Source organism: Oncorhynchus gorbuscha, linkage group LG22 (assembly GCF_021184085.1).
Source record: "Oncorhynchus gorbuscha isolate QuinsamMale2020 ecotype Even-year linkage group LG22, OgorEven_v1.0, whole genome shotgun sequence".
Lineage (NCBI taxonomy): Eukaryota > Metazoa > Chordata > Actinopteri > Salmoniformes > Salmonidae > Oncorhynchus > Oncorhynchus gorbuscha.
Window position 1 is genome coordinate 7,654,292 of NC_060194.1, and position 16,376 is coordinate 7,670,667.

At 43.9% G+C, this 16,376-nt stretch overlaps 1 protein-coding gene across 1 annotated transcript; it reads left to right on the forward strand.

Annotated features, from left to right (window-relative positions):
* Nucleotides 1-200: 200 nt before the first annotated feature.
* On the forward strand, nucleotides 201-13,958 carry LOC124009988 (BMP/retinoic acid-inducible neural-specific protein 3-like). Its single transcript, XM_046322279.1, has 8 exons — nucleotides 201-497; nucleotides 813-1,108; nucleotides 5,301-5,494; nucleotides 5,988-6,205; nucleotides 8,437-8,542; nucleotides 8,945-9,181; nucleotides 9,921-10,143; nucleotides 12,131-13,958. Exons 2-8 carry the CDS (start codon nucleotides 858-860, stop codon nucleotides 13,302-13,304), a joined length of 2,403 nt encoding a protein of 800 aa, XP_046178235.1. The 5' UTR covers nucleotides 201-497; nucleotides 813-857; the 3' UTR covers nucleotides 13,305-13,958.
* The last annotated feature ends 2,418 nt before the right edge of the window (nucleotides 13,959-16,376 follow it).

Here is a 16,376-nt window from a genome sequence, read left to right on the forward strand (position 1 = left end):
GTAGGAATTTTAGGGATTACAAATTAAATTAGCAAGTGTTAAATTAAAAATAAGGAAGTTGAAATAACGCGTATTCAATTCACTGATTGTGAATTATTGGTTTTGACCGCAATTTTTTTACTCACTTGTTTGAGGCGGACGCCCAGAGTTCTTCCCCTTCTGTTTTGAGGCTGAAGTTGTTGCGCAAGGCAAATGTGAGATCCACCTGCAATCTACAGAGGAGTCTCGAATCTACGGAGGAGCCTTCCAATATTTGGATGTATGTGCTCTGGAATATGAAGTGGTTTATTTTCAGAAGGCAGGAAAAATAAACGTTTTTCCCCCTTGTTTGGTATTTCAGCCTCGCATCAATTCTTACACGGGCAGTTGAGCGAATTTATTTCATATTTTGACCACACGGAAAATGAAAATATCTTTTATCAGGGCTCGTGCAACCTCGAGATCTCTTTGATACATTAAAAATAAACGTAATTGGTCTCCACACTTTCAGAAATCAGGTAAGGACCCAAGCATATTATTTTACAATACAAGGACTATCAAGTTGTATGCAACTGTAAGTATGACGTGGAAATGCGCGGAAAATTGCATAGGAATGTTAATGTTGATTTATATACTTGTTTTTTACGTTTTTTATATTGAATTTATCACAGCTCTCCTTTTCAATCTGTCTTTAATATATCAAGTATCCCAGTGTAGTACAATTTCATGCAATATCACATCACAGTACAATACTAAAGCTTATAAAATATCAAAATTAATGTAGGCTAACATTCCTGAATTGGCAAATTCCCCCAAATGGGTTGTCCCCCCAGGACACGGGCAAAGTCCGGAGAGGATGAGGAGTCGCTGGGTGAAGCATGAGCTGCCAGGGTATCGGTCTTAGACAGGTGCCTGTGCTGCTCTTATGGGAGGGGGTCGCTCTGGGCCTGTTCTGCTGCTGGACTTGGGCTGGGGTTGCTGCCGCCGCGGCCGGACCCAGTGATGGCGGTGGTGCTGGGCCCATGGGCTGGCTGCTGTCGGACAAAGGGCCCTTCCACAATGCCCTGGAGTTCACGGAGTCTGTGGAGAGACACCAGCAAGGCTACACCACCAGATACAAGATCTACAGGTGATCTCTCTCTCCACATCTATCTTTGCTTTCTCTTCTCTCTCCCTCCACCTTCATCTCTCCCCCTGCCCCCACCCCTCTTTTGCCCTCGACCATAGCTCTACACAAGTGAGGCTATGCTATTCTCCCTCTCTGAACAACCCTTCACTCCTATCGTTTGTGATTCTCAACTCTCAGATGGCATATAAGGGGTCTGAATACTTTCTGAATGAACCGTATGCTATAATTCAGTCCTCACATTGAATGCGCTGTATATTAGTGTCTCAACTGCATACATTCCCCACGGACATGCAAATCCATGCGTCGTCAACATAGACGTCAACACGAACATAAGTAAACATACACTGGATGTCCACCAAAATCCGCATGGATGAGTATGGTGTCTGCAGAACTAGTGCAAATTGAAATTGAGGTCATGTGTTACACTGTGCTCTTAACATTACATTAACTTTTGGATTGGTGGTACTTGGTTGAATACACTCTCCACTCTAGTTCATGCTCTGTATCAGAAAGGATACAGACTGTTTTAGAAAAGCAGTATCGTCTGAAACATTCCTAAGTGGTCTGGAATAAATGGAAGGTGAAGTGGGTGTTCTTTTACATTTGGCATTTTTGTATTTTGAAGGTGAAGTGTTTGTACTGCTCAAACTATCAAGGAACCATATATGATCATTGAAAAGTATAGGATGATGCTGGCCTTGTGCCACTGCAATTCACAATATGCACAAAAAGCTTATTTCTCTCAAATGTTGTGCACACATTTGTTTACATCCTTGTTAGTGAGTATTTGTATTTTGCCAAGATAATCCATCCACTGGACAGGTGTGGCATATCAAGAAGCTGATTTAACAACATGATCATTACACATGCCCCCCCCCCCCCCCCCCTTGGTTGCGTCGCTGCCCAGTCATGTGAATTCCATAGCTGAACTTTATTTACTTACATTGACTGATTTCATTACATGAACGATAACTCAGTAAAATTGTTGACTCTTGCGTTTATATTTCTGTCCATTATAAATATGGCCCTGCTGGTCCACTATGGCTCAACACTTGTTCACCATCTTGTGGTAAGCTAGATAAAGGAGACTTTCTACTGGCTCTGAGAATTATATAGTCTTCTCTGAGAGCACACAGAGTCCCATCACCCATCTCCCTGAACAGCTCCTACTGATTTTAATTCTCTCTAGAGGACGGAGAAAAAGCAACATGGTATCCATTCAATTGAGATGAAGACCCCGCTTTGAAACGTCCTCTGTTTGGATTGGAATATAATCATAGCGACGTAACCATGTGGATTAACATCGGATTCAGTTACAAGTGATAAAACCGACAGAACGCTGGTGTCCGTTTTTCCTCTCGACCGGCTCTCCATTTTCCCCGGGGGGCCTTCCCGTTTCTCCGCATTTGATTACACATGGCTCCGGGTCTTGAACAGGAAGCTGTCAGACTATTATCCACCAGTGTAGCGTTATCGTAGTATCCCTGCTTCCAATCCATAAGTGCTCACCGGTGAATAAGACCGCAGGCTAACGCCGGGGTGCAATCTATAGTGCCCATCAAGTGACAACCGGAGGGGCACTGCAGTCTGCCTCTCGTTACGATGATTGGATGTAATGACATTCTCCACACTAGCCTTATTCCTCAATTATTTCTCTGCCGATCGTAACTCGTGGCAGTGATTTGATTGCCTCCCATGAGGACGGAGCAGTAGGAGTCTTGACTGTAGCAACTGGAGAGAGAATTGCGTCTTAAGAGTTAGAGTTTGCATGTCCCCAATGGGATGTGACTGTGTAATTAACACTTGAGGTCGATGTGACACGTGTCAGTACACTCTGTATGTAGCGAGTAATGGTCATCACAAACAGTTAATGGTGAATCACAAGGGCTTTGTGATATAAAATGGTGAACATGCAGTGCATTCGGAAAGTGTTCAGAGCCTTTCCCTTTTCCACATTTTGTTGCATTACACTCTTATTCTAAAATGGATTAATTTACATTTCTCCTCATTAAATCTACATACTATACCCCATAATGATAAAGTGAAAACAGGTTAGAAATGTTATTTTCAAATAAAAAATAAAAACAGGAATACCTTATATTACATAAGTATTCAGACCCTTTGCTATGAGACTCGAAATTGAGCTCAGGTGCATCCTGTTTCCAGTGATCATCCTTGAGATGTTTCTACAACTTGATTGGAGTCCACCTGTGGTAAATTCATTTGGACATGATTTGGAAAGACACACACCTGTCTAAATATGGTCTCACAATTGACATTGCATGTCAGAGCGAAAACCAAGCCATGAGGCCAAAGGAATTGTCCGTAGCGCTCCGAGACAGGATTGTGTCGAGGCACAGATCTGGGGAAGGGTACCAAAAATGTTCTGCAGCATTGAAGGCTCCCAAAAACATAGTGGCCTCCATCATTCTTAAATGGAAGAAGTGTGGAACCACCAAGACACTTCTGGCCAAACTTAGCAATCGAGGGAGAAGGGCCTTAGTCAGGGAGGTGACCAAAAACCTAATGGTCACTCTGACAGAGCTCCAGAGTTCCTTTGTGGAGATGGGAGAACCTTCCAGAAGGACAACCATCTCTACAGCACTCCACCAATCAGGCCTTTATGGTAGAGTGGCGGTAGCCCATCCGCAGTAAAATGCACATAACAGCCTGCTTTGGGTTTGCCAAAATGCACCTAAAGACTCTCAGACCATGAGAAACCAGATTCTCTGGTCTGATGACAGCAAGATTGAACTCTTTGGCTTGAATGCCAAGTGTCACGTCTAGAGGAAACCTGGCACCATCCCTACGGTGAAGCATGGTGGTGGCAGCATCATGCTGTGGGGATGCTTTTCAGCAGTAGGGACTGGGAGACTAGTCAGGATCAAGGAAAATATGAACGGAGCAAAGTACAGAGAAATCCTTGAGGAAAACCTGCTCCAGAGCGTTCAGACTTCAGACTGCGGCAAAGGTTCACCTTCCAACAGGACAACGACACTAAGCACACAACCAAGGCAACTCAGGATTCTCTGAATTTCCTTGAGTGGCCCAGCCAGAGCCCGAACTTGAACCTGATCGAACAACTCTGGAGAGAAAAAATAGCTGTGCAGCGACGCTCCCCATCCAACCTGACAGAGCAGAGGATCTGCAGAGAAGAATGGGATAAACTCTCCCAATACAGTTGTGGCAAGCTTGTACCGTAATACCCAAGAAGACTCAAGGCTGTAATCGCTGCCAAAGATTAAAGGGTCTGAATACTTATGTAAATGGGATATTTCAGTTTCATGTTTGCAAACATTTCTAAAAAACAGTTTTTGCTTTGTCCTTGTGGGGTTTTGTGTGTAGTTTGAGGGGGGGGGGACAATGTAATCAATTTTAGAATAAGGATGTAACGTAACAAAAGGTGGAAAAAGTAAAGGGGTCTGAATACTTTCTGAATGCACTGTATTTGCTTTGCTATGGATGCCCCAAGTGCTCATACTCAAAGCATTTCTATGGTTTCCTGAAAGGTTTCTAATTGCGTTCTAAATGGCTCAAGGTCTTAAGATGTTTCACGGTCACTCAGGTCTGGTTCAGGATAAGCTGTGGTACATGGTTACCCATGCTTATAGGGACGCTGCACTGGTTTATGGGCCCTCTGGCATATAGTAGTTCATGGTCACATTGACAATTTATAGCACTTGTTATGCATTCATAGTGCTGCATTGGACTCCCATAAGGACTCGTGCTAGAGTAGCAATATGGTACTGTGGAGATCACCTCAGCAAAGACATTGCCCAACTGAGGTTTCTTTCCATCGCAACAGCTTCGCTTGAAGCTCCAAAGAAATATGGTGATTGCGCAATAACAAACACAATTGCAAGATAAGGTCCTACCATCACAAACACCCCTACAGACCTGTGAACATATGTGGCTTGAGAGTGACCTACTGTCTATTAGCCAGTGGCAGTCTGCCAGAGCAAATGTGGCAGAGTCTGAGTAAGAGAGATACTGCATGTATCTCTCTGCAAATGTTGTGTCTGCTTGCATTGGGGTTTATCTGTGAATGAATTCCACAATTACATTCGACTGAATGTTCTCAACAGCCTATTTAGTTTAATGTGATATTTTCACAAAGTTTAAAACTCCATCCACAAATCAAGAACTCAAATCAACTATTGTGTGAAACATGTTATTGTGACGTTGTTTACAGGGAGTTTGGCAGATGGAAGGTCAACAGCCTGGCGGTGGAGTGGCATGACAACAGTGGCGGCCTGGCTCCGCCCCTCGACCCTGACTTCATGCACACGGTCAGGCAGCTTGGGAGGCGGCCCACACTCCACAGGATCACTGAGAAAATCATCAAGAAGTACGGGACTCACCTCCTACTGTCCGCCACGCTGGGAGGTACAGTAAAGGGAGGCTCCGAACGTTGGTTCCCACTTGACCCGCATTACAGCAGTATTGTTCCCTGGGAGAGGTCTTAGACTAAAAATAAGTGTGTTTTTGTCGAGAGAATTTTGGTTAACTCTCATGTCAAAACTTACCCTTCTCAGTGTCTGAGATACATTCAGTAACTAAGCTACAACAGATTCTTCTGCAGAAGCGGTTGATTCCAAATGTAACTTGCAAATTATACAGTTTGGATGTGATGTATGTTATATGTTATGTGCATAAAGAGCTTTATACACTAAAGCAGAGGGCTCAGTTCAGTATGGTTGTTGAACTGGGATGAAATTAAACATAGATCACATGTTCTGCCCATTACCATTCTTCAACACAGTCATTGAATAATTGGAACCTCCCTGAAGGAGAGATGGGAGATAATTACCATTGATTAACGTCTCTGGCCCAGCCGCTCAGTCTCCCATTTCCTCATTTCCTGTTGCTTTGTAATCAGGGGAGGAGTCCTTGACGATATTTGTGGATAAGAGGAAGCTAAGCCGCGACCCGGAACCATGGGCTGGAGCTGAGGGCAGCAGACACAACGGTACAGGGGCCATGGCAGGGGCGGTGAACCTGGAGGCCCTTCACCAGCTGGCTGCCTCCTACTTCACCGACAGGGAGAGCACTCTGCGTCGGCTCCACCACCTCCAGATTGCCTCCACTGCCATCAGGGTAAGAGGCCCTCGACTGCCCTCTGCCTCTGGGCATACGGAGTTGAAGTTAGATGCGAATAGGTTACTATATACAATATAGGTTACTACAGAATAGGTTAGTATATGCAATATAGGTTACTACAGAATAGGTTACTATATACAGAATAGGAGGTCAAACTGTTAAACCTGTGCTGCTGCTGTGGGGACTTTGTTCTGTTTTGTTTCTATGTTTCTGTGTGGGGAGGGGGAGGGGGGGGGGCAAGTGGATAGGCTGCTGCCAACATTTTATTGTGGATCATTTATTTATGTGAAATAGTCTAAGTGTAGCGTGTTGATTTTCCTTATTGTCGGACTCCCGCTGTGCGGATTTGGTATGTAAGAGTTGCAGCATAGTCTATCTCAAGATGAAACTGCTGAGAATTAACATGTTTCAAGTCATAAGAATTGCATGTGATTTCCATCAGGCTGTACCCACGTGTTCCAATGATATATTCAAGGGATGGACAGATGGACAGATGGACAGATGGACAGGTTTCTGTCGATAACGAATGTGTACCCATAACAACAAAATATACACATCACATAAAATATCCACCACCATATTTTACAATAGGTATGGTATTCTGTTCTGCTTATGCATCCTTATTTCGACACCAAACCCGCCACTGCTGTGCATGGCCAAAGAACTTTATTTTCATGTCATCTGACCAAAGCACCAGTTCCAATCCAAGTGCCAGTGGTGTTTAGCAAACTCTAGACGTTTACATTTGTTGGATGACATGAAAATAAAGCTCTTTGGCCACTCGTTGGTGGGTTTGGCGTCAAAATAAGGATGTATAAGCAGAAAGGAACCCCATCCCTACTGTAAAATATGGTGGTGGAGCTTTGATGTTATGGGGCGGTTTTGCTTGTACTGGTCCTGGGGCCTTTGTTAATGTCAACGGCATCATGAACTTTACCCAGTACCAGGACATTTTATCCATAAACCTGGTTGCCTCTGCTAGGAGCCTGAAACTTGGCCCCATGTGGATCTTCCAAGCACACAACAAAATCCACAAAGAAATGGTTAATTGTCCACAAAATCAACATTTTGGGTTGGCCAAGAATTGATGTTCTCCTTTAATGAGTACACTACTGGAACACACATACACTATATAAACAAAACTATGTGGACACCCCTTGAAATTAGTAGATTTGGCTATTTCAGCCACACTCGTGGCTGACAGGTGTATAAAATCGAGCACACAGCCATGCAATCTCCATAGACAAACATTGGCAGTAGAATGGCCTTACTGAAGAGTTCATTGACTTTCAACGTGACACCATCATAGGATGCCACATGACCAACAAGTCAGTTCGTCAAATTTCTGTCCTGCTAGAGCTGTGCCGGTTAACTGTAAGTGCTGTTATTGTGAAGGGGAAACGTCTAGGAGCAACAACAGCTCCGCCTCGAAGTGGTAGGCCACACAAGCTCACAGAATGGGACTGAGTTCTGAAGTGCCAAGTGTCGGCTGGAGTGGTGTTAAGCTCGCCGCCATTGGACTCTGGAGCAGTGGAAGCACGTTCTCTGAAGTGATGAATCATGCTTCACCATCTGGCAGTCCGACGGACGAATCTGGGTTTGGAGGAAGCCAGGAGAAAGCTACCTGCTCCAATGCATAGTGCCAACTGTAAAGTTTGGTGGAGGAGTAATGGTCTGGGGCTGTTTTTCATGGTTTGGGCCAAGCCCCTTAGTTTCAGTGAAGGAAAAGCTTTACTCTACAGCATATAATTACATTTTCAATGATACTGTGCTTCCAACTTCGTGGCAACAGTTTCGGGAAGAAACTGTGCACAAAGCAAGGTCCATACAGGAGGGGGGTAATTCAGCAGTCCTAAAAATATGCCTTATTTACTTTGAAGAACTAAAAAAATTGTGATTTTGTCAAACAGCAGCTCTATAGAGATGGTATGATGCCTTGGAATGAAAATAATACTACCACTACCATCATAGGGCTTTTATTATTATTATTGTCTTTTTTATTATTATTAAATTGTTGTTACAGCATTCAAACAAAACAATCAAAACCAATATCGAAAACCGTGATCCTTTTTTAATCATTGAACCGAAACCGAACCGACCTCAAAAAGCACTAATTGCTCAGAACTCATTCAGATCCACAGAATGTGTTCAGATGTTTGATGCAGGAAACAAAACATGGGTAAACTAAGGAACATTCATTCAGTTCATTTGTTACCGTTCCTCCCCAGGTGACTGAAACCAGGACGGGCCCGCTTGGATGCAGTAACTATGACAACCTTGACTCTATCAGCTCAGTACTGGTCCACAGTCCAGAAAACAAGATCCAGTTACAAGGTACTTCTGAAACTAGATCTACAGACAAAATGTCAGCAGGCATAGTCTACAGACAAAATGTCAACAGGTGTATCACTCTGGAAGAACGTGAATGAATCAGGTGTGGCTTTCATGGTTTACTCATTTATTCCCAACAAGTTAAAGGGACTACTGTACAGTAACTTACTACAGCTGCCTCTATATGGGGTGCATTCTTAAGAGGTCCAATGCAGTAAATACAGGGGATAGTAGTTCTTATCTGCAATCGAATTCGAGGCAATCGAGGCTAACCCACAAGGAACGTATTCATACCCCTGGATAACTGTAATTGGTACATCCTCAAAAGAAATGTCGCTGCAGTGCCTGATTGTTGTGCCTTCTTACACCCCGAAATACTTACCTACGTCTCACTTGCCTCCCCAGGACTCCAGGTAATTCTACCAGCCTACCTGCGGAGTCGCTTCGTCCAGGCAGCCCTCAGCTACATTGGCTGTAACTCGGAGGGCCAGTTTGTTTGCAGGGCCAGTGACTGCTGGTGCCAGTGCGGCCCGGACTTCCCACAGTGCAACTGTCCACAGACGGACCTCGATGCCCTGGAGAACAACCTATTGCGCCTCCGGGAGGCTTGGACACTGGCCAACCAGGAGTTTGTGGAATCAGGTGTTTACTGGAGTTAGTTGAATATGCAATAGTCCAATGTACTTGGTGATGAGCGGACAATTGAGTAGGCTGGGTGCCAGTATGTTTCTGCTTTAGCCAGCTTGTTGATGACTTGCAACAATGTAGTGTTGAGTGTAGGGAGTCAGGTCTTCAGGCTCACATTCAATAAGGTTTCATATGTATGGAAATAATAAAAATCACTATTGTGCAATTTTTCATTGAGATATGGTCGTGGAGTAGGGTGCATAGTAGCTTTAAACCTTCACATATCAAAAGCGTATGTATTTCTCACTCCTTTGAAAGACCTCTGAAATACCCTTGTTTCAACAAAAACCTTGATATAATAGGCTAACACTGCGATTTAAATGGTCTTGCTTCGATGCCGTAGACAGCTGGACGTGTATTTTTGCGCCCACTCCAAGTTACTCACCATCTGATAAATTAGCACTTTAACGACTGAGGTTGGATAACCATCCCTCACGACTCCAAATTACAGACAGGTGTTAAATAGAATGTGATACATTTTCGCTCCAATTAAATAATGTCAGTTCTGTTCTCTTAGCAAGTCATAAACAATAAGAACAACCTGTTGTTTATTCATACTTGTTTTTTTCTTTCTTTTCTCAGACAGTGAGAACAGACACTTTTCATTACCCAATGGCTCATGCTTCTCCTCGCCAGAAAAGAAAACTTTACTTATCCATGTTTTTTCTTCTTCTTATTTTGTTTTTTATTCCAGAGGAGTTCCAAAGTTTTGCTGGAAGGTTGCCAACCCATTACGCCGTGAACACATCTGTCGTGGAGCACTTGTGGAGGATGGATGGGGGTCTGCTCCAACGCTATAGGCAGCTGGAGACCACGAGTGGCCTGCTCCTTGACAAAGCACGTCGCGCCGCTAACAAGCTCTTCAGTCTTAGCAAGAGATGCCGCCATCGGCCCAGGATAGTGCTGCAGAGGGAGAGGTACAGAGTTATTTTTAGGGGGTTCGTTAACCCCGAGGTCCCCCCTAAAATACCTTGTCTTGTATTTATGCAACTGATTTATTTCACCGTACGAGAAAGAAATGCACTTTTGGGGAAACAAAAGCTGAGAGGTTTTGAAAGGAGGCAAGAAGTGCTGACGGAAGAAATTGAGTCTCACCTGGGAAAACCCGAATTAAGGATAGTTGGACGACCGGCAGTAGGTTATTGCAGTACAATTAGAACCGTTTCTGCTTTCTTATCCGAAGTAGCTAAGACCACAGTGCTCAGGAGTTGTGGTAGGCCTACATACTAGGTCACAATAAGTCTTTGGATAATGTGGGATGTCCACACTCAGAAAGGAGTATGAAGAACAAACGTTTTGACATTCAAACGTCTGTGCATGAGATCCCGCCTCTTCTACAGTAACTAATTACATGCAATCCCTTTCATTGATGTTAACCGCCAAAAACTACAGTCGGAAGTGCATTCAATTTAGAATTTGGATAGCCTGGTCCCAGAACTCTTTGTGTTTTACTGGGGCTGGCAAAATAGATCTGGGACCATGCTTCTGTACCTCAAAAAATATGGTTTCTGAGTAAACAATGAATGGTTTTCGCCCTGTGACTACTGTGGTTTCCTGGTTCAGCCCTATGCCCTGCTACCTGGCCCACCAGTAATTAGTTACTCCAGCTTTCCAGAGCAGCTCTCCTTTTATCGTATCTTCACTGTGATGGATTCCTCGCTCCTGACCGCTCTGTTTCGATAGCCATTCTTTGTATAGGAAATGAACTAAATGGCACAATTACGTCGGTTCTCCTGCCATAGGCAAGCTCTGCCTCCTCAATCCAATTACACTGCTTTATCACACCTCGCTGGTAGTAAAATGGGGGATTTGATGGAGGTGCAGAATTATTAAACTTGTACTTTTTATTGCATGTGTTCCCATGAAACCTTTTATTCTTTAAAAGCTCTGTAATTGTACTGAGTTGTTAGTATATGCCGTATTCATACATTGAACAAAAATGTGTGTGTGTGTGTGTGGCTCCCTCCATCGCCACCCACCTGCCTACTCAGGGGGAATTCATGACTAGATGAGCATGTTCATTTTGGTCTGATTTGGCTTCCATTGCAACAGCTGAGCCTACGAGAGCAGAAATGGGGCTTCTGATCTGCCTATCCCTCTCAATTTACGATATTGTTGCTGTTAATGTGCAGTATGAATCCTGCTGTGTCTGAGGAGATGTTTTTCACATACAATCAGGTCAAAAATGATTGGCACCCTTGATTAAGATTAGCAAATAAGACTGTATAAAATAAATACTGAGCTATATTGTATGCTCCAATTTGAAAATGTTTATGCTAATACAATTGCTCAGAGAAAGATTTTGTTTAACAAGTAATATTTTTTTGCCCGCAAAAAGCTAAGGGTTAAAATGATTGGCACCCCTGTTTTCAATACTTTTCAAAACCTCACCTTGCGAGGATAATGTCACTGAGCCTTTTTCTAAACACATCGGTTCGGTAGCGATCTTAGACCATTCCTCCAAACAGAATCTTTCCAGTTCTTTGATATCCTTTGTCTGCGCTTATGGACTGCCCCTCTTCAATTCAAACCATAGGTTTTAAGTCCTGAGATTGCGATTTTGTGGCCAATTAACCATTTCTTTGTGGATATTGATGCGTGTTTGGGATTATTGTTTCACTGGAAGATCCAGTTGTAATCAAGTTTCAGCCTCTGTCCTGGTACTGGGTAAAGTTCCCTTTTTTTGTTGCATACAAATATTTATTTTATACTGGGTTTTTTGCTCATCTTTATAAAGGACGCCAATCATTTTGGACCTGACTGGATCTCATGGACAGAAAATCAAGAAAATGGACACACAAAAGTGACCCAAACAAAAGAAAACATAAATTTACTAAGCAATCCAAATGTAAAGTGACTAATAAGTTACCCTCATCTACAGTATGTTCTATCCTCTGTCCTCAGACCCCTTCGTTACTGGCTGAGCTACATCCTGTCCCTTCTGTACTGCAGTGAGAATGACCACATCGGCCTGTACTCTGTGGAGACCCGCAGCTGCTCCTGCCCCTACCTCCACCCCCCCTGCCAGGGCCCCATCCCCTGCTCAGTAGGAGAGGGCCCCCACTGCACCTCCTGTTCCACTGAGAACCGCACCCGCTGCTCCAGCTGCAACCCGGGCTTTACCCTGGGCCAGGGGCTGTGCCGACCCGCCGTGCCTGACCCCACGGACCCCTACCTGGGCTTGGAGAGCGACCGCGACCTCCAGGACCTGGAGCTGTGCTACCTGCTCCAGCACCGCGACCCACGCATCACCTTGCATGGCGTCTTCGTCAGCAACGACGTTCGCCTCAACGCCTGGTTTGACCCGTCGTGGCGGAAGAGGATGCTGCTGACCTTGAAGAGCAACCGCTACAAGTCCAACCGTGTGCACATGCTCCTGGGGGTGGCGCTCCAGGTGTGCCTGACCAAGAACAGCACGCTGGAGCCTGCGCTGTCCGTGTTCGTCAACCCGTTCGGGGGCAGCCACTCGGAGAGCTGGACCATGCCCATCGGCCAGCATGGCTACCCCGACTGGGAGCGGACCAAGCTGGATATCCCCCTGGACTGCTACAACTGGACCTTGACACTGGGCAACCGGTGGAAGAGCTTTTTCGAGACAGTGCATTTCTACCTGAGGAGCCGCATTAGGGATTCGGTGCCAGGATTGGCTCCAGGGCCAGAGGTTAGGGGACACAGGAACGCTAGTACAGTGAACCTGGAATCACCAGAGGGCACCGTGGAACCAGTGGTAGCATCTTCATCCCAGAACACAGGCTACATGAAGATCAACAGCATGCAGCTGTTTGGATACAGCATGCACTTTGACCCGGACACCATCCAGGACCTGATCTTGCAGCTGGACTACCCGTACACTCAGGGATCCCAGGACTCGGCCCTGCTGCAGCTGGTGGAGATCCGCTACAGGGTCAACCGACTCTCTCCTCCAGGGGCTCAACCGATGGACCTGTTCTCATGTCTGCTCCGTCACAGACTGAAACTGTCCAGCTCTGAAGTGACCAGAATACTGGCTTCCTTACAGGCTTTCAGTGCCAGACAACCAAACTCTGTGGAGTACGAAGCAACCAAACTATGTAGTTAATCATGAGCGGTGGGCAGGACCAATGTGATGTTTTTTCTATTAACCCAATCAGAGACAATGTCTGCCACATAAGCTTATAGACTTTGTCCAATGAGTCCATTTGTGTCGGTGTACACTGTTCATGGCTTTAGTTGTATGTAAGTGTCATTGAATTTGATGTTTTTAATCACTCAAATCAATCCAATTGCTTTCCTTTGTGTACTTTTATGAATTTTAGGAAACAAACCATCAATTGGTTATTACATTGATACTAACATGCACCCGACTGGAGCATATGTATCAATCCAATTCATCTGCTGAGGGAAGGGGAGTGAGACGCTGCATGTGTTTGTACTGACCATCTGAAGCTGCAGAATACATTGTCTCACAGTTTCTCTATTCTCCAATGGGGAGAGAAGGCATCCTTGGCACAGATTACCAAGCATATAGTGGGGAGATTGAGAGTAGTAGCCTCCTACTCTGTACCTGGCCGACATTCACATTTACTGTGAGGGATGAGGGAGGGAAGCAGAGAGACATGCAAAGCATCAAACACGGGCTAGGTATCAATGGCCATGATCAGAGATACAGTTGAAGTCTGAGGTTTACATACACCTTAGCCAAATACATTTAAACTCAGTTTTTCACAATTCCTGACATTTAATCCTAGTATAAATTCCCTGTTTTAGGTCAGTTAGGACTCACCACTTTAGTTTAATAATGTGAAATGTCAGAATAATAGTAGAGAGAATAATTTATTTCAGCTTTTATTTCTTTTATCACATTCCCAGTGGGTCAGAAGTTTACATGCACTCAATTTGTATTTGGTAGCATTGCCTTTAAATTGTTTAACTTGGGTCAAATTTTTCAGGTAGCCTTCCACAAGTTTCCCACAATAAGTTGGGTGAATTCTGTCCCATTCCTCCTGACAGAGCTGGTATAACTGAGTCAGGTTTGTAGGCCTCCTTGCTCGCACATGCTTTTTCAGTTCTGCCCACAAATTCTCTATAGGATCAGGGCTTTGTGATGGCCACTCCAATACCTTGACTTTGTGGCCCTTAAGCCATTCTGCCACAACTTTGGAAGTATGCTTGGGGTCATTGTCCATTTTGGAAGACCCATTTGCGACCAAGCTTTCACTTCCTGACTGATGTCTTGAGATGTTGCTTCAATATATCCACATCATTTTCCTTTCCTCATGATGCCATCGATTTTGTGAAGTGCACTAGTCCCTCCTGCAGCAAAGCACCCCCACAACATGATGCTGCCACCCCCCGTGCTTCACGGTTGGAATGGTGTTCTTCGGCTTGCAAGCCTCCCCCTTCTTCCTCTAAACATAACGATGGTCATTATGGCCAAACAGTTCTATTTTTGTTTCATCAGACCAGAGGACATTTCTCCAAAAGTACGATCTTGTGCAGTTGCAAACCGTAGTCTGGTTTTTTATGGCGGTTCTGGAGCAGTGGCTTCTTCCTTACTGAGCGGCCTTTCAGGTTATGTCGATATAGGAGTCGTTTTACTGTGGATATAGATGCTTTTGTACCGGTTTCCTCCATCATCTTCACAAGGTTCCTTTGCTGTTGTTCTGGGATTGATTTGCACTTTTCGCACCAAAGTACGTTCATCTCTAGGAGACAGAACGCGTCTCCTTCCTGAGTATGACGGCTGCGTGGTCCCATGGTGTTTATACTTGCGTACTATTGTTTGTACAGATGAACGTGGTACCTTCAGGCATTTAGAAATGGCCCCCAAGGATGAACCAGACTTGTGGAGGTCAAACATTTGTTTTGAGGTCTTGGCTGATTTCTTTTGATTTTCCCATGATGTCAAGCCAAGAGGCACGGAGTTTGAAGGTAGGCCTTGAAATACATCCACAGGTACACCTCGAATTGACTCAAATTATGTCAATTAACTTATCAGAAGCTTCTAAAGCCATGACATAATTTTCTGGAATTTTCCAAGCTGTTTAAAGGCACAGTCAACTTAGTGTATGTAGTGTTCTGACCAACTGGAATTGTGATACAGTGAATTATAAGTGAAAAAATCTGTTTGTAATCAATTGTTGGAAAATTACTTGTGCTATGCACAAAGTAGATGTCCTAACCGACTTGCCAAAACTATAGTTTGTTAACAAGAAATTTGTGCTGTGCTTGAAAAACTAGTTAATGACCTAAGGGTACGTGAACTTCCGACTTCAACTGTAGTTCTCACGCGGAGCAAGAGGGAGTTGATTTAAAGTCTCAAAGACCATTGGGTAAATCTTAAATAGCACTTGTGCAGAAGTCACTAGTAGTCAAGAAATCTAGATTCATAAGACATTTTCTCCTGGGGGTAAAGGAGAGACTTGATTTTCTGATATTCTCTACTAACCACTGCTCATATTGAATTTAAAGAGGATGAGAGCTGAAGGGATTATGCAATGTGATGGTACTTTATGGAGGTAGGGGATATTTTTCGACTGTGTATAAGGATGTTTTTCTGTAGTCTAATAGTGAGAAGCTTGTACATGTTATTTTGTGTGTTATTTATGCCAGACTTTTTAAAAATCAAATAAAAAAAATCAGAGTAATCCATCCCATCTCTTCCCTTTGTTGTAATTCTAATTTAAGGGAAAGAGAAAGTGGGTAGAAACAGAAGCAATTGAAAACACTACAAATGACGCACTCCTTGTCCCCAAAATATGCAGTCGTTTAATTTGTAAGTAAATTGGATTGCTTTCCAAATTTGACAGAACCATTTTCAGCGAGGTAAGGTTTAGATTTCTAGTCAGTTAAAAAAAAAGGTCCTAGTTATATTTGCATATCCAAATGAAAAGTAAAGTAATTAAAATCAAGGCTGAGTAAACAAACAAACAAACAGCTATGCCACCCATGTGTAGCATTTCATCGACAAGGCCCAAATGTACTTGAACAAAAAAAACTTTATAATGCTCCTTGATTGTGGGTTTGCAACGTCCCCGGATCGCTAACCTTTATACTGTGTTGTCTTTCAAAATGTTATTTACCAAGAGGGAACCAACGTCATTTAGTAGGGAGGCCAATTTTTTTTCTGTTGAAATATGTTAATTCAATGGTTGTTCACAACTGTCCAATT